The 19,468-nt window shown below is 36.8% G+C and overlaps 1 protein-coding gene across 1 annotated transcript in view; it reads right to left on the bottom strand.

Annotated features, from left to right (window-relative positions):
• The window catches only part of RIC1 (RIC1 homolog, RAB6A GEF complex partner 1), a 2,584,659-nt gene that overhangs the window by 651,992 nt on the left and 1,913,199 nt on the right, over positions 1 to 19,468 (bottom strand). The window contains exons 20-21 of the mRNA XM_044061149.1: positions 18,360 to 18,518; positions 18,135 to 18,271 (exon numbers count right to left, since the gene is read on the bottom strand). Of these exons, the coding sequence (XP_043917084.1) occupies positions 18,135 to 18,271; positions 18,360 to 18,518 (296 nt within the window). The remainder of the gene's footprint in view (positions 1 to 18,134; positions 18,272 to 18,359; positions 18,519 to 19,468) is intronic.

The following is a 19,468-nucleotide window of genomic DNA, read 5'->3' as shown; positions in this document are numbered from 1 at the left end:
TCACAGGGACAAGGAGCAATGAAACACAACTACTGATTTCAAGAATATGTTCCTTACTAATGGAAATGTTTTTTTTTGTATGTGAGGATGGGTGCTATGTGGGCATTATGGATTGTATAACAAATCCTTATAATATGAATTTATTTATATATATATATATATATACACACACACACATTATTTATATATATAACTTTTTAATACATACACACACACACATTATATATATATATATATATATATATATATATATATATATACATACATACACACACATTTTTTTTAATTTTCAAAGACACACCTTACATTTCACAGAATGACCAGGGAGATGACAGCTTTTCAGGAAAGGGTTGCTCTCTAGATAGGAGACTAGAATGCAACAATAAATGTTAAAGAAGTCAGTGGAGAGCATAAGGTTCCCTATGTGCCATGCTTGCAAAGAAATACTGTGAAATTTATGACAGCAGTGAGTAATATTTCTGTTTTTTATATTAACTCATTACATCTGAGTGACGCCTCTAGGTGCTTCTGCAGTTAACTTCTGGTGACGCCTGCAGGCGTCAAGTATTGCTTGTTCATATTTGCATCAGTAATTCCAAAACCATGCTATGTATAAGGTTTTAAAAGATTTAATCTCAAACCTTACGCAATAGCAAACTCAACTGCATTAACCTTTGACCTATGTCTATTGCAGATAAACAGATATTAACAGTTGTATTTTATATTACTTTACATACATAAAATGTTCACATTTTTCTAAATTTCTCAACAATCAAGCAACAGAGAAAACTCCTCAGCTAGATGAATAAAATGCTGTTGATAGTATGTGTGTAATCTGAGTGGTTGCTGAGACACTACAAGTTGTTTACAAAATATTACAAATGTAACAGTTACTGTGTTTACTGTAACTTATAAAATTTGGTTTAAGACCTAGACTATCACTATAAAACAGTTTGTGCTGAAGAGTTTGCCATGTATACTTCTTTAATAATCCTTATGGTTCCAGAGATATGAACATGTGAAATATATGGGCATAATTTGATTCTGTGAAAAGGCTTAGGCTCCGCCCCTTGGAAGTTACTGTGCAAACTTCCTGAGCTCCACTGGAGTGAAAGAGTTAAATTAGCAGTGATGAAATATACCTTTCAGTTTTACAAATTTAAAATTAGGGCACAGATTGACACAATTTAAATTACTACCAAGCATGTACATTCAAGGTGATAGCAGATCTTGCTCCATATTACAGAGTAATGTGAATACTTTTGATATCATCTTAGAGGAGTGGAGATTTTACATATATTCCCTCAAGCAACAGATCTTTGACAGCTGGTGTAAGGAGTTACAAGAAAACAATTTAGAACATTTGACCCTGGCAAAGGAGTGTGTTAGGAAAATGTATAACTGCAATGCAATATGTAGGCTTAGCGTATTAAAATGTACAACTGCAATATGCAGGTTTGGTGTATTAAGGGTTAAAAGGAGTTAATACATTTATTCTGCTTATTCTGTGTGAAAATATGCAGCTGCTAGAGGCTCTGAAAAGAGAACAATGGATGCCTGTAAATCCACCATGGCCAGCAGAAAGTGTATTAAGGCCAGGACTGTACCTTGAATGTATCATATCAGAACTAGAGAAAGAATTGTGAAAAACTAAGGGAAGCTGAAACAAACTCAAGGCCAGGTTGTTTTTCTCAAAAAACATGTTTTTCCAAGACAGCAATTATTTGACCATGTCAGCAGCAAATCTAATAATAGCATCTTTCTGTGAACTTGTAAAAAACTGTATAAAAACTGTAGGCTGAACTATGGAAAATCAGACAAACGTACCTACATGCTTTGTCTCCTTGCTGCAAGTAATAAAGGGTGCCTTGCTTGAACCTAATGTGCATTGATCTTTGTGTTTTCATTTACAGATTGGTCCTTCGGTCCGGAATCCATCTCTTCACCTTGGATCAGACAGCCAGGTGGCTGAAACCGTACGGGGAAGAAACCAAATCGGTTCTTCTTATATGTAAAGTCCTCAGACTGAATTGTCGTCAAAAGAAGCCAGCCACTTTCTGATTTGTGACTGAAGGACGGGTTTTCCGTGAATCGGTGATCAATCACGTGGGCTCAGGTAAGGTGAATCTACTTTTTTTTTCTGTTTTAGGATCAGGGACTAGATGTGTATTGTTTTTTGTCAGATTGTATTTTTCTTACAGTCAGGGATAAAAAAGGTACTGTCTTGTCATAAATCAGGAGAAACAGAATAAGTAGACTTTAGGTAGTCATTCTGAAGAGACTATAACAAAATCTGTGGTACACGTTAAAACTAGAGAATCAAGGTGAAGTTAAGTAACAATCAAAAGTAAGGGAAAATGGGTAATAACTGTGCAAAAATACCCTGAGACCCACCATTAACGGAGGATGCAAAATATATGCAGTCACAGCGCACAGACAATGTCAAACACTTTTCAAAATGGGTTATTAAATACGAATTTGACAGAAAATTGAAAAAATCCTCACTCATCAAATTTATTAAACAACTTAAAACTGATTCTAAAGGTCAGGTAAAAAAGCAACGACAGTTAGGAATTCCCCAGGCACACAGGTGGCTGAAGGAAGTAAACTGTAGGGACCAAAAGAACAAGGATTCAAAAACAATGTTTTCAAATAGGAAGAATAACAACCTAGTAATAGCAACAGCACCTCCACCTCCCTTACCAGAATATGGAGTGAATAGACAGGTAAATCCACCTCCGCTATATCCTGTGGTCACTGAGAATAAGGACGCTATAAAACTAGCTAAAATAAGGAATCCCATTGAAACTAGGTCCCGAAAAAAAGCAGGTAATCAAGAGTCATGGCAAAAATTTAAAGACACACAGCCTGCAGGAGAAAAAGAACAGGAAATATGTCCACTCATAGAAGTACCGAACCCTCAGGCTGGGCAGGATAATCAGGATCCAACCATCTTAGTATACAGACCCTGGACTCCGGAAAATATCCAGAAAGCTACAGAAGGGATTCCCCATCCGAAAATTAATTTTAGAAAATTCTCAGATGATTTACAAAGAATAAGGCTAAGTTATCATTTAAACGGGGAAAAAATAAAAAGGGTAGTTCGGCAAATTGTAGGGCCAGACTGGGACATGATTTGTGGCAATTGGAAGCCTCGTGATACTGAACAAAAACCCCTTCCTCATAGCAGTGCAAATTTAGACGCTAAAGTAAAAGGACTTACAGACCGCATCTCTAAAAATGGAAACCTAGGGCAGACTGGACGTGCATTAATCAAAGCATCCAACAGGAGGGTGAGACAGTTGACCAATATTTCGCTAGGCTACTGGAATGTTTTAATAACCACTGTGGAATGCAGATCCCCAAAGACGAAAAACAAAATTCCCCATATGAACAGCAGTTGAAAAATGCATTTTTGAAAGGCAGTAGTGCACCTATAAGCAGTTTCATTACAAAACATATGGTTGATCATCGAACTGGCAGGCTACAATCACTACTCGAATATGCTAGGCATGCTAAAAGGCATTTCAATAGCAAAAAGAAGGCTCAAGTATTTTCTGTAGAGGACAGAGTGAAAGTTTATGTAGTACACCCCGAAAAAAAGGGCAGGAAAAATGCACAGGGAGGTAGGCAGTCTGATCAACGATCAGAAGACTTTGAAGAATGCAAGAAAAGGGGTGAATGTTTCAAATGTGGTAAAAAGGGACATTTGGCAAGGGATTGCAAAAAAAATAAGAAAGCAACTACGGAAGACAAGGAAGGTAAAGACTGACTATATGATAGTCAGAAATCATTAGAAGGGACTAGTAAAAAAGAACAAATAAAAATGTGAAAAGGAAAATAGAAAACGTACAGGGAATTGATGACGGTGAAGTAAAAGATGAAGTACTAGACTTGGCCTTATTGAGCTTAGAGCTCTACTTAGCAAATACTAAACCAGAAGTTATACTTTTGGTGGAAGGCAGGGAAGTCAAATTTTTGTGCGACTCAGGGGCATCACAAACCCTGATACACCCCTCCAAATTGCCAGAGAACTCAGAACCATCCGACTACATGCTAGTCAAAGCAGCTAATGGGCAGCTATATCGGGAGCCCCTCTCCTGCAATATTACAATAACTGATCCTGTTTTGGGATTGACACAAAAAAGTAAGATTGTAGTTTCTGCAAAGTGCCCAGTGAATCTCTTGTGCAAAAATCTCATGCAGTTATTTGGTATAGCAGTAATCCCAACCATGCAGGAAATGGAAGCTCAGCAACAAACTGACACCTTTACGGTGCAATCGGGGGGTGAAATATTTTATTTGTATAGTCAGGACTTGGTCACAACTGGTCCGGGGACTGTGACCAAGAAGCTAATGAACGTAGCTATCAGTAAGTTTCCCTCTCTCGACATTGATAAACACCTGTTACATTGTACCCTATATTTTTGTAATACACCAGGACCCAATAAGGAATATGAAAAAAAATATTTAAGAATCATACAAATAAATTGGTACTGCGTAACCTGTACTAGGACACAGAAGGGAATAGTGTAGTCAACAATTCGCTGCCTCAAAAAGTTTTAACACTTTATAAATCTAATCAATTACCACATGTTAGCCTGACCAAAAATAAAAATATACAGTGGGCAGACCTACGGGAGAAAGCCACAAAATGGGAGAAACAAACAGAACTAACTGTCAAAACAGAAAATACAAGTACAAAAATTGAATTGGGTGACACAGACCAACCCAGCTGTGCACCTGCATTCTCTCAAACACAGCTAATGAACACTCCTACTGAAGGAGGAAAAAAACACCTTGCGAGATGTACCAGAGACTCTCTGGTCAACAGGGAAATCAGATGTAGGACTTATCCGTATGGCAGGGCCAGTTAATATCACACCAAAATCAGCATTTAAACCACAGAAAAGACAATACCCCTTAAGGAAAGATGCAGAGGCAGGGATAAAACCTATCATAGCAGCATTACTTAAGGGAGGGGTAACTAGTGGAATCTCCCAATTCTCAGTGTAATACACCTTTATTTCCAGTTGAAAAAGCCAATGGAGAATGGCGTATGGTCCAGAATTTGCAAGCTGTGAATAATGCAGTAATACCAAGGGCACCCATAGTGCCAGACCCACGCACACTGTTAAATGACTTAAAACCTCAACAAAAGTATTTCTCTGTGGTGAATATTAGTAACGCATTCTTTTCAATACCAATACACCCAAATAGCCAGTATTGGTTTGCATTCACATTTCAGGGAAAAAGATACACATATACGCGACTACCACAGGGATATTGTGAGAGCCCTACAATATTCTCACAGGAAATGTCAAGTAACTTGGCAAGGTTTAATCCACCAAAGGGTAGTCAGATTTTACTTTATGTTAATGACATTTTATTAGCGGCCCCCACCCTGCAGGATTGTAGGGAAAATACAGTAGCACTTCTACAATTTTTAGCTGCTGAGGGACATAAAGTAAACAAGTGAATAAACTTTCTCAAATGCGCAGGAACACAGCGGCTTAGTATATCCAAGTGAATTCGTAATCTAAAATATGTTAATAGTGAAATTCCGCTCATCCAAAAGAACAATAGCTCCACAAGATATAAAGGAACGTTCTTTATTTTAAAACCAGTAAGCGCTTTCACCCATGGAGGGCTTCATCAGACTGTACAAATTAATTAGTGGTCACAGCCTTTAAATAATCAAGTCAATTAATGTAATTAAACATTTAAAAACAATATTAAAATACTTAAAGGTATAAAACAACTTCTCAATATCTTAATGGTGAAGCGTCAATACAACTAAAACAATGCTGTTACATGTGAAAATTCCATATAATTCTATATAGTGAGTGTAATCACTTCTTAATATACTTATAAGTGATAAACATCTAAAATGACATGGTATATCTGTGTGTCTCAAATCTGATTTAAAAACTACGCAAAGCATTTTGACTTTCTCTTAGCAATTGCAATACTTTCATCACGCCACAAGATGGTATCATACCCTAATTAATGTATTATTTTCCTCAAATAAAGTTTAATTTCTTTGACTTTGAGGTACATATTGAAGAGAAATTATTATCTCTAATTCAAGAGGCTTAGGACTATTAAAAATATTGTAAACAATGTGAAATTCATAGAAAGGTGCATTGCATAAAACATAAACATACATTAACATAGACTATAATTCTAAGGCATATTACCTCTCTATCATAATAAAAATCAAAAAATATACATTAGCATCAAGATGTATCTTAGGAATAATATCATGGATGAACAATAATATAGATAAACAGAAATATATGAACAAAAATATGTAAACAAAAGTATAAAAATATGTATGTCATTGTTTTAATGCTCTACCCAATCTCCTTTTCTTAAGAAAGGGATAGATGTTAATTTTGTCATTCAGGCCTGGGGGGTGATCAGATTTGCATCTAATGATCCACCTAGTTTCATGTTCAAGAGTAAGTGTTTCTATATCCCCTCCTCTTAACGTGTGAGTGATATGTTGTATAACAAAAAATGTGAAGGTATGCCCATTCCCTTTATTTTTAACATGTTTCGCTAGGGCATTTCGTTCATCTCCTGTTCTTATACTATAGTTATGTTCCCTTATTCTCTCTCTTAGCTGTCTATTTGTTTTTCCTATATAGAAACACTGGCAGGAACTACACTGAGCCAAATAGACCACATTATCTGTTCTACAGGTGGTGCCTGTTAGGAAGGTAAAAACTTGTTCCGTAGCTGGTGATTTAAACTGTACATCAGTGTTAATATAGGTACATTGATTACAGCTATTACAGGGAATGGTGTTAGTATGAGGAGTTAGATGTTGACTTGTAAGTTTATGGCATAATGTACGCTTCAAATTAGGTTTGTTTTTGTAATTAAATCTTGGTTGCTCACCAACCAAACTACAAATATCATCATCTAATCTTAACAAATGCCAGTGTTTAGCAAGTATATTTTTAACCTCATTGACATCTTTTGTATAATATAAGGAGAAACTAACCACTGAGTCCTTTACTCTTTCATTAGTATCCTTTTTGTCTTCTGTATCCACTCTACTAGAGAAATATGGACGAGCTCTTGTGTCTCTAAGCCCATTTACTTCATCTATTGTTCTGCCCACATCTCTCCTATCATAGGACCTTTCAAGTAATCTACCCTTCAGCCCTTCTACTTCATTAGTAAAACCTATCTCTGTAGGATTGAGCCTAGATGCTCTCATCACTTGTCCCTTGATTATATTATCGAAAATGTGCTTAGGGTGCATACTATTCCTATGTAGAATAGAATTTCTAAAGCACATTTTCCTGTGTACAGAGGTATTTACAATTCCATTCCTTAATTTCATAACATTTACATCCAAGAAGGAAATAAAATCTGATGAATACGACATAGTAAACTTTAAAAAATGTGTTAGACCATTGATGTCCCTTTCAAAGTCTAGTAAGGCATTTTCATTTCCTTTCCAAACCAAAAAGAGGTCGTCCACAAACCTCTTATAAAATGCGACATTATTCTTAAAAGATGTAAGGTGGAACAACTCTTCATTCTCCCATTGGGCCATGACTATGTTGGCGTAGCTATTGGCACAAGACGTGAAAGAGTAAAGGACTCAGTGGTTAGTTTCTCCTTATATTATACAAAAGATGTCAATGAGGTTAAAAATATACTTGCTAAACACTGGCATTTGTTAAGATTAGATGATGATATTTGTAGTTTGGTTGGTGAGCATCCAAGATTTAATTACAAAAACAAACCTAATTTGAAGCGTACATTATGCCATAAACTTACAAGTCAACATCTAACTCCTCATACTAACACCATTCCCTGTAATAGCTGTAATCAATGTACCTATATTAACACTGATGTACAGTTTAAATCACCAGCTACGGAACAAGTTTTTACCTTCCTAACAGGCACCACCTGTAGAACAGATAATGTGGTCTATTTGGCTCAGTGTAGTTCCTGCCAGTGTTTCTATATAGGAAAAACAAATAGACAGCTAAGAGAGAGAATAAGGGAACATAACTATAGTATAAGAACAGGAGATGAACGAAATGCCCTAGCGAAACATGTTAAAAATAAAGGGAATGGGCATACCTTCACATTTTTTGTTATACAACATATCACTCACACGTTAAGAGGAGGGATATAGAAACACTTACTCTTGAACATGAAACTAGGTGGATCATTAGATGCAAATCTGATCACCCCCCAGGCCTGAATGACAAAATTAACATCTATCCCTTTCTTAAGAAAAGGAGATTGGGTAGAGCATTAAAACAATGACATACATATTTTTATACTTTTGTTTACATATTTTTGTTCATATATTTCTGTTTATCTACATTATTGTTCATCCATGATATTATTCCTAAGATACATCTTGATGCTAATGTATATTTTTGATTTTTATTATGATAGAGAGGTAATATGCCTTAGAATTATAGTCTATGTTAATGTATGTTTATGTTTTATGCAATGCACCTTTCTATGAATTTCACATTGTTTACAATATTTTTAATAGTCCTAAGCCTCTTGAATTAGAGATAATAATTTCTCTTCAATATGTACCTCAAAGTCAAAGAAATTAAACTTTATTTGAGGAAAATAATACATTAATTAGGGTATGATACCATCTTGTGGCGTGATGAAAGTATTGCAATTGCTAAGAGAAAGTCAAAATGCTTTGCGTAGTTTTTAAATCAGATTTGAGACACAGAGATATACCATGTCATTTTAGATGTTTATCACTTATAAGTATATTAAGAAGTGATTACACTCACTATATAGAATTATATGGAATTTTCACATGTAACAGCATTGTTTTAGTTGTATTGACGCTTCACCATTAAGATATTGAGAAGTTGTTTTATACCTTTAAGTATTTTAATATTGTTTTTAAATGTTTAATTACATTAATTGACTTGATTATTTAAAGGCTGTGACCACTAATTAATTTGTACAGTCTGATGAAGCCCTCCATGGGTGAAAGCGCTTACTGGTTTTAGAATAAAGAACGTTCCTTTATATCTTGTGGAGCTATTGTTCTTTTGGATGAGCGGAATTTCACTATTAACATATTTTAGATTACGAATTCACTTGGATATACTAAGCCGCTGTGTTCCTGCGCATTTGAGAAAGTTTATTCACTTGTTTTAGTTTTTACAGCAGGAACACTTTTTCTCTCGGTTGGGACGTTGCAGTTGCATAAAGTAAACAAAGACAAACTGCAGCTCTGGAAAAAACAGGTGAAGTACCTAGGATATGTGATATCCAAGGAAGGTAGAACATTAGATGAGGACAGAAAAGTGGCAATCTTGCAGGCACCAAAGCCTACCACCAAGAAGGAAATTATGTCCTTTTTGGGAACGACTAATTTTTGTCGAAGCTGGATTCCAAACTATGCCTTGGAATCTGCACCCTTAACTGACCTTGTATATAAGACACCCATGGCAGTGCAAAATTTGTTACAATGAACATCAAAAGCAGAATCGGCTTTTTGTAAACTGAAACAATTAATAGCATCCTCTCTAGTTCTGGGATTACCAAATTATCATAAACGTCTTTTCCAGACTGTAGATTGCAAGCAGGGTTATATGACATCAGTACTAACACAACACCATGGGGATAAGCAACGTCCCATTGCTTACTATTCATCACAACTAGACCCAGTGGCACGGTCATTACCCCAGTGTGTCCAGGCAGTTGTTGCAGCTGCAATGGCGGCACAGGCATCAGCTTCAGTAGTTTTGTTCCAACCCCTCACGTTCAGGGTACCCCATGCAGTCGCAATTAGGTGGCATTTCTTTCCCCTGCTAGGCATCTCTCCTGCATGACTATATTATTGAGCCAACCTCATATGACAATTGAACGATGCACGACTTTGAATCCTTCTACTCTGCTACCAACCCCTGCAGACGGCACACCGCACCGCTGCCTGCAGTTAATTGAGCAAAAGACACTACCTAGAAAAGACCTCACAGATGTCCCCTTGGATAATGCTGAGGTGACATACAACATGAATGGCTCGTGCAAAAGGGGTCCTGCAGGACAGAATCTAGTAGAATATGCAGTAGTCTCCAATACTGAAGTTATAGAAGCAAAATCTTTACCACACCATTTATCTGCACAGGCAGCAAAATTGATTGCCCTGACACGGACATGTACTTTAGCAAAGGGTAAATGTGTAAACATTTTTTACTGATAGCCAGTACGCTTTCTCCACTGTACATGTGTTTGCACAACAGTGAAAAAAACGGGGAATGATAACATCTACTGGCAAACCTATAAATCATGTGCAGTTTATTTTAAATCTTTTAGAATCTATTCAGTTACCTCAGAAGGTGGTCATTTGCAAATGTGCAGCTCACACCAAGCAACAAGACAGGATTTCAAAAGGTAATGCAAAAGCTGATACAGCTGCAAAACAAGTAGCTACAGAAGTATTTCTTTTAAACGAGGAATTACAACCCTCTGAAATTTTGAATCTGAATATGTTAAAAACAATGCAGACACTTACTACGCAAATTGAAAAACAGCAATGGATAAAACGAGGAGCAGTCCTCTAAAAGGGGTTGTACATCTCTAAGGAAGGGAAACCAATACTACCCTCTAATTTGTTCCGCTATGCGGCATTGTTGAGTCATGGGCAGTGCCATGTCTCAACAGGGGGGATGACACAGCTGGTGAACCAAGTGTTCACAACGTACGGATTTACAAGCTATAATCTGACAGATTTGTAACAAACACCATGCACACGGGGCGATAAAGCCCAAGCAAGGGAGTTTTCCCACACCACCATATCAGTTTCACACTATCTGTATGGATTTCATAGAATTAAACAAATGTGAGAATAAGAAGTATTGCCTTGTCATTATAGATAAGTTTTCCAGATGGGTGGAAGCCTTTCCAACCAAAAACTCAGATGCAGCTACAGTGGCAAAAGTACTTGTCAAGGAAATTATTCCTAGGTTCGGCATTTCGGAAAGAATCTATAGTGACAATGGTACGCACTTTGTAAATTAAACCATACAGCAGCTGAGTAGGTTTGTTGCTATTTCTTTAAAAAACCATTGTGCATATCATCCGCAGTCTGCAGGGCTGGTTGAAAGACATAATGGTATACTGAAAAGCAAACTGAGGAAATTGATAGCTGAGACAGGGAAAACCTGGCTGTACTGTTTACCCCTGGCACTGTTGAACATGAGAACCATCCCTACAGCAAAAGGACTGACTCCTTTTGAGAAGCTGTATGGAATGGCTTATTACACACCCCAGTGGAAACCTCTCATGTCATCAGACCAGGAAGCTGATTTTATGTTAGCTGAATATATGAAAAAGTTGTTAAGTTCTAAACATCTGTTGCAGTTTAATTCTGTTTCAGGTCAAAAACAAACCGAAACATCGGAAGTGGCAGTGACGCCAGGAGACTGGGTGTGAATTAAAATCGTGAAGTGAAAGAACTGGGCATCGCCTAAGTGGAAAGGTCCTTACCAGGTGCTTCTTTTAACACCTACTGCAGTCAAAATGAAAGAGCGAGCTTCGTTAATTCATCTGACGCACTGCAAGTTGAAGAACTTCAAGCTGGACAAAGACCTTACCTCTCCATTGGGACCCTAAGCACAAAAGTCTGGCTACAAAGGGGAGGTCAGATCAATAGGAACTGATCCATCTCAAACCCAGTGAAGCAATCATTGGTGCTGGGGTCCTACACGGCAGAGAGTAAGACCACGTGTCCTGGGCAAAAATGACGAAAGCAAGAAAGATCCAAATGCATCTGTTTGGAAGAGCCGGAGAAAACAGGAATGTAGAACAACCATTTCTGCAGAAATATTGCCTGACCATCCTGTTGACTGTATTAGTAATAATAATCTTTTTATTGTGGCCATTTCTTTTCTCAGCCACACAAGTAGAATGAAGTAAACGTGCAAAGTGGCACCCAAATTTCAATACTTATCAGTACTTCAATTACTTATTATTATTTCAATACTTATCAGGCTATTAAGCACACTTATGCAGACACCCTCAATATCTCCAATTGCTGGGACTGTGCAGCTATTCCTACTGCACATGGAGAAATACCCTTAATACAGATTCCCTTAAATATGAATCAAAACTGGCAAGCACTACTGAAGGATGCAGTGAATGTGACATCGATTAAAAGAGTGACCCTATTTTTACCCAAGGCAAAAAGAGGAACAGGATGCTTTCAAAACTACGGAAAAACAAAAGTTGGAAATAGCACCTGTAATATGACAGTGATACATCACTGTACTGGGAATTCCTGCGCCACGACAAACAAAGGCCAGCAATTACAGGTTGGCAATAGCAATGACTTTACTGAAAGCAAGAAAACGGTTGATGAAAATCAAATTGTGTATATTCTGGGCTATGACTCAACAAAAGCCCGGTAACTATAAAATCAGCAACATTTCAGTCACAATTCCTGACTGCTACTTCGTGTGTGGTGATAGAGCATATAAATGGCTACCAGACAACTGGTCTGGAAGCTGTTTTCTGGCATATCTAATTCCAGCAATACGAAAAATTCAAAATGTTCGAGAAATCAATAAACCTGCTAATCCGGTGGGACAAGTTAATGCATCCTGGATACATCACCATGATCTAGCCCATGTGAGTGACAAAGGACTGTTGCACATGGATCTGGGCGATGAAGTCATATCTTGGGCGGGCGTAATACCAGAATACGGAGCAGTGAAATCGATCTGGGAGCTGAGAAAACTATCCAAACATCTTGAGACAATGAGTAATGTGACTTTTTCTGCCCTAGAATTGGTGACTAATGAACTCACAGCCATGAGGACAGTGGTGCTTCAAAATCACTTGGCTCTCGACTTCACCCTAGCGATGAAAGGAGGGTTATGTGCTTTAATCCAGGAGGAGTGCTGTTCGTTTATTCCTGACAACAAACATGAAATAAACAGCCATCTCGAAATAATTCATCAAGTGTCAGCCATGACCAAACCAGGACCGAATCCATTAACAGACTTTTTCCAAAAATGGTTTGGGGGTTGGGGCAGCATCTTGATGAACATTCTGATTGCCATCTGTGTAGGAGCAGCCTTACTGATGGTGTGTGGATGCTGCTGCATCCCCTGTATAAAAGGACTAGTTAAACATTTCATAGACGCTTCAATTTCAAAGACTTTATATCAGAATGTTGAGTTAGAGGTACTGATTAAAAGCTGAAGAAATACTTTCACAAGCTTGAACTGAATAACTCTCTAACTACAAATCCTGAGTGGAAAATGGTTAAGGGAAAAAAAAACTGTTTATGCTTGTTTTGAAAGTCGAATAAAGTATTAAAAGGGGGGAAATGTTAGGAAAATGTAGAACTGAAATGCAATATGTAGGCTTAGTGTATTAAAATGTACAACTGCAATATGCAGGTTTAGTTTATTAAGGGTTAAAAGGAGTTAATACATTTATTCTGCTTATTCTGTGTGAAAATATGCAGCTGCTAGAGGCTCTGAAAAGAGAACAATGGATGCCTGTAAATCCACTATGGTCAGCAGAAAGTGTATTAAGGCCAGGACTGTACCTTGAATGTATCATATCAGAACTAGAGAAAGAATTGTGAAAAACTAAGGGAAGCTGAAACAAACTCAAGGCCAGGTTGTTTTTCTCAAAAACATGTTTTTGCAAGACAGCAATTATTTGACCATGTCAGCAGCAAATCTAATAATAGCATCTTTCTGTTTGTTTGTTTCTTTCGGCTTTTCCCAGTTAGGGGTCGCCACAGCGGAACTCCAGTCTGCTAATGATTGTCAGTAGAGTTTTACGTGCTGGCTTGCCGGGCCTAATGCACAACCTTCAACAAAGGAACGCCCATTCATGCATGTCGCCACACAGAAGACGCTCTGAGAATCGAACGGGCAACATCTAACTGTGAGGCGAAAACGCTACCGCAGCACCACCACCGCAGTATAATAATAGCATCTTTCTGTGAACTTGTAAAAAAACTGTATAAAAACTGTAGGCTGAACTATGGAAAACCAGACAAACCTTGTACCTACATGCTTTGTCTCCTTGCTGCAAGTAATAAAGGGTACCTTGCTTGAACCTAACGTGCATTAATCTTTGTGTTTTCCTTTACAGAGTGGAACCAGTTTAAGCTGTGACACAAGAAGGAAAATAGACACCATTCATCACATACTATGTCAATATAAAAGATCAGATAGGGTTTCAAGTAAAAGAATGAAAAATGAACAGGTAAGCAGTGTAAATAATTAAGGAACAAAAGGAGCAGGCTCCAAAAAAAATGTGGAAGAATTGCTACATAGAAAATTATCGATTTTTGTGACAATCTCTGAAAGATCTTTTTATAATGTTCCAGAACATGTGAAGTCACTGGCTATTATGAATTACATAGCAGAAAAAAGGAGGATAGGACAGTTTATACTAGGGACATTGTTATGCTAGCAGAAGGCATAAAAATATTATTCAGATTTAACATTTTTTAGAGGTTTGGAATTACCATGATTAGAAGGTGAAAAAGGCAAAATAGCAAATACTACTCATGAAGAGTTAAATGAAGTTATAAAGGGAGAAAGAAGAGGAAGACCCCATACAGTAATGGAATGCAGACTGAACTTTGGCTGACTGAAAAGAATAACATACTTCCTGAATTAATGCAGCTTTTTAATATGGTGCTGGTGGAGTAAAGATGTTATTGCTTATTGCAGAGAAACTCCGATATCTGTAATACTTAAGGAAGGGAAAGACATTTCAGTTTTATGCCATGACTGCAAACTGTTTACGTCAGTGTTGGCAAAAGGATTGGCAAAAATATATGCCCCCAGTTTATAAATGACTATGGAGGCTTGTGAGCAAAAAGCATGTCGCAACATACTAAATCTGAGATACTAATGAGGATAGAAATGGGGAAGGGGATATCCTGCTGAATTTAAATTTGGATGCAGACAATAGCTTCCGATAGTTTAGAATGGATTTACTTTACATTACTCCTCAGAGAGTCTGGATTTCGTTAAATTTACAGATTTGATATGGGCCATTTACAAAGCATCTAGAGAATGAGAAAATGACATAGTAAAGTCCTGACCTTTCTTATTGTCAAGAGGAACAGGACAGCAGCATCCTTTTTCTCCCCTCTTATGTCTGCACAGAACAAAAAAGAATCCTTGACAGCTAAATTTAAAAAAATCGGATCTGAAAGTTTAAACGGCTGGACATGAAAAGAAATAAAGACATTGTCGTGTACAGATGATGTTTTGATTTCTCCAGTTCAGCCTAAGAAATATGACACATTGTTTCAAATGTTAGTCAAGTCTATTAAAATACCAAGGTGTAAGATTAATACAACAAAAACAAGAACAGTAGTGGCAAACTACATTCCCTCACCAATAGTAAAACATATACTGATATTTATAAAATGCAGGACATATTTAATATTTAGGAGTACGTTTTGGGAATACTTCAGAAGAGTGTACTCTTAAAATGTTACTGAATGTGATCTAAGGAAGAGGTTAAGGGAATATTTATGCAAATGGAAAATGCTTGGGCAGGAATTAGACTGAAGAGTCATGGAGGTAATTTTTTGCACTACCTTTGCTTCTGTACATCTTCCTAGCTTTTCAAGATGGAATTCCATGAGATCTTTTACAGGCAACCAGAAATTTGGTAGAGGTAAACAAAGAATGGGAAACAGTGAAATGATTCTTATGAAGCAGATGAGTAGATTAAATGTCCTTTTTCTAGGAATATGTTTTATGGGTGTTCAATTAAAGATGCTGCATTTTTTTAACTGAAAACAAAGATAGATTAAAATGATACACTGGGATCAGTTCTGTACTGACTCCACAATTGTTTTAGGACTGAATATGAGGAGTTGCCAAATACAGCAACGGCCATGTGTTTGACAGGAGACTCCTAAACAGTTCTGCAACTGTTGAAAGCAAGAGGGGGGAATCCAAAAATAAAAGGTATAATTTATACTACACATAAAGCTTTGAAGCAACTAAAAACTGAAGTGGAAAAAAATTGGGTGAAAGCAAAATGCTCAGCTGAAAAAAAAAGAAACGGAAGAGCCAGTGAGGAAATGGAATGTATGTTAGCCTGGAATGCTACAAAAATCAATAAAGTGCATGATGTTTTCAATTAAATGTCTCCACAAATATTTTTTACATCCCTCATAAGTTTGGTCAGATATTATCAAATGAAGATGCATTCTGTTGGAGACATGAAAAAGGGTTAGTGGTGATGACCTGAGAACATATTTTTGTAATAGGACAGTTTTATTTTTAAGAAAATCAAGAAAAAAAAAACTCTCGTTTTAAGCTGGGAAGTACAATTAACCAAAATGCTCAGGCATTCAGGATGTCAGAAGGGGATAAACAATTTAAAACTGATGAAGAGTTATCGTTCGATAACTCTTGAGACAAAGAAAACTATTACACAAAAAAGACACATTACATATGAAAAGAAGGAAATTAACTACTATTACCGTAATTTCATTAAAAGAGAAATTAGATAAAAAAATGTGCTTTGGAAAACTATCCATCACAGAAATATGTGAACAAATGAATACCATGGAAGCCCTATAGATCCTCTTTAAAATTCTAAGTGTTGCATTAACACATTACTGAGTTGACTGGACTGAGATCAATATTAATATTAAGGCTAACAGAACAAATGTGTTATTAACCAACTATTTCTGCTTTGGGAAGGACTATTAAACCAGTTATGACAGTATTATGACTGAATGACCGACAATGTATATATTCTGCTAGTTAGAGGCACAGACAGATTAATAATATAGCTTATTATTAAAAGTTGAGGTTAGATTTTCCGTTTTTTTTTTTTCTTTTGAATTTTGAGTTGATGTTTACATTTAAATTAATTCTTAACTGTTATCAATTGTGGATGTGTGGCAAAGAAGATGCACAAAAAACTAGCATCCGATTGTTGTTGCTGTTTGTCTTTCAGCTTTTCCTGGTAAGGAGTCGCCACAGCAGAACTCCGGTCTGCTAATGATTGGCAGTAGATTTTTACGAAACGCCGAGGCGCCAGCTCGACGCCCAACCTTCAAGAAGGCATGCCCATTTACGCACGCATGTTTTTCGAACGCTACCCAACCGTGGGGAGGACATGCAGACTCCACATAGAAGGCACTCCCAAGCCAATAGCATCTGATATGAATAAGTAATACCTGATAAGTTTTATAATTTATGTTGAACTTCCAGTGAAATTTCTTCAAAACAGAATTTATGAATGTTGGTGACCTCTTTGTGCTGAATGCAATAAAGATATGTAAAAAAAGACTGATTTAATTCTTGTGCTCTGTACTACAATATTATAATGCTTGGAGACTGTTCTAATGATCTCCTTGAAAAACAGGTGGAAACACTCCAATGGGACCATACCTTGTTGTCAACTTTGTAACAAAAGAAGTAAGCAGCCATTGACCTGTTGCGCACACACACACACACACACACACACACACACATATATATATATATATATATATATATATATATATGCAAGTAAAGACTACCAGGGTGCCTTCACTAGGATTGTGGGAAAGGGAAACCTCAAAGAACCACATGTGCCTCTTTCATAAGAAGTACCAAGCTCAAACTTGCACAAATGCATAAAATAGCATGGCAGCTAGTGCAAAATATAAAGGCTCTGCAGTGTTAAACAGCTGATTCTTGAAGTCAAGGCTAAACTATTTTTGATTCTTGTCACCTCTGGTTGCCTACTATGTGACACTGAGCACATCCCTTGACCAGCTAGTGCTCTGGGGTTATTCCTGAAAAGGGATGTGTCACCAGTGGGCTTATCTAATAAACAAACATATACAAATAAAGAAATAACAGTCGGGTGTTTAGTTTTGATTACTATACCAGAATAACAATGCTGCTTATAATTTTAAAAATAAAAAAGCAGAAAACTAATGACAATGTTTCTGAAAGTGGTTAACAACTAAGCTAAAGACATCTCAAATCAAATATGGCATGAGGGCTCATTTCTTGCAGAAGTGCTGAGCTACATTTTCCTACATAAAGGCACAAGCTGCAAGTCATTCAGCATTTCAACTTTAACACTGTAAATGAAAGAGGTAAAAAAAATAATTTTAACACCTTTTTGCAGATGGTCCAGAAGGCATGCTTAGTGTTTTCTGAAGGCTAAACTTGCTGGTAGGAAGGTTCTCTGCTGACTGCGACAAACTTATGCTGCGATGCCTGAAGAATTCAAAGCCACTTGTGGAGCTAGGTTCCTGAAACAAGAAAATAAGTGTAATGAATAACAAGGCAGATCAATGTAGAACAGTCATGCCAATCTCAACACTTGCATACCACACAAACCTGACTGGAAGGAGTAGGAGGGGGCGTTTCTGATTCACCAGAGCCAATGGCTTTTAGAAACCTGATTATATGTCGGCACAGGTCCCACTTTCCATTTTCAAGAGCAGTACTGAAGAGAAGAGTGGCATGCTGTCTGCTAACTGCAGGAAGTTCCATACTCTAGGACAAATGAAGAACAAAAACAAGTTCATCAGTGCTACACATTTTAGTCAAAGGCATCTGTTTACCATGTTGTATCACTTCTGATTTTACCAACCAGTTAGCTTAACCTCAACCAATTCTGAAAAGGACCAGCTCAACGATTTTTGGTTATTTTTACTGTTTGTATGCAAAAGCCTGCAACTAGAAATATGGTGCATGTTTTTTCATGAAATTTTCAGAGAATGCTATTAGCACAATTATCAATAAAATTCCCTAGATTTGACGCCTACCCCTTATACAGAAACATTTTTTTTACATCTGAAAACACCAATATTACATATTAATGATTTTGACAGCTTTTGGAAAGGTGCGCATACTTTTAACTAATTGATCAGTAAATGCAGCAGACTCATTCTCCAAACTAACATGAATTTTATTCTACTTGCCAAATGGCAATAGCTCTTTACTGCATTAACATGACTGTATGAAAATTTCAAGAAAAGACTCTACATTTTTATGGTGTTTTGTCTAACAGCCTAGTCTCAAAACATGCAGGCTTGTAAAAACAACAGAAAAAACAAGCACATACAACATATAAGATGTCAGGAAATATAACTTTTTTGAGAAAATATTTTTGGTTTCAAGTTCATTAGCAAACACTACTGAAGTGATTAAGATATACACTGAGTTTGTCAGCTTAAAAATGCAAATGTACATCTGCTGTACACGATAGCAAAATGTAAAACTCCACTATAACCATATGAAATATTAAGATAACTTGCACAAATTATACTGCCACCTTCAGCTACAAAACGCAACCAGTGATTCCAACTGTAAAGACTCGTGCAGAACGTTTTCTTCATGTACTTTACTGAACAGGAGTCTAAATTTGTGGGTCAATAATCAAGGGACTAAAAAGCTTGTGCATTCAGGAAAAATAAGTAGGATAACAGTATTTTTACTTTTTA

This window comes from Protopterus annectens, chromosome 2.part0 (genome assembly GCF_019279795.1).
Source record: "Protopterus annectens isolate FY-2018-M chromosome 2.part0, PAN1.0, whole genome shotgun sequence".
NCBI classification, from domain to species: domain Eukaryota; kingdom Metazoa; phylum Chordata; order Ceratodontiformes; family Protopteridae; genus Protopterus; species Protopterus annectens.
This window is presented reverse-complemented; position numbering and strand designations above follow the sequence as displayed.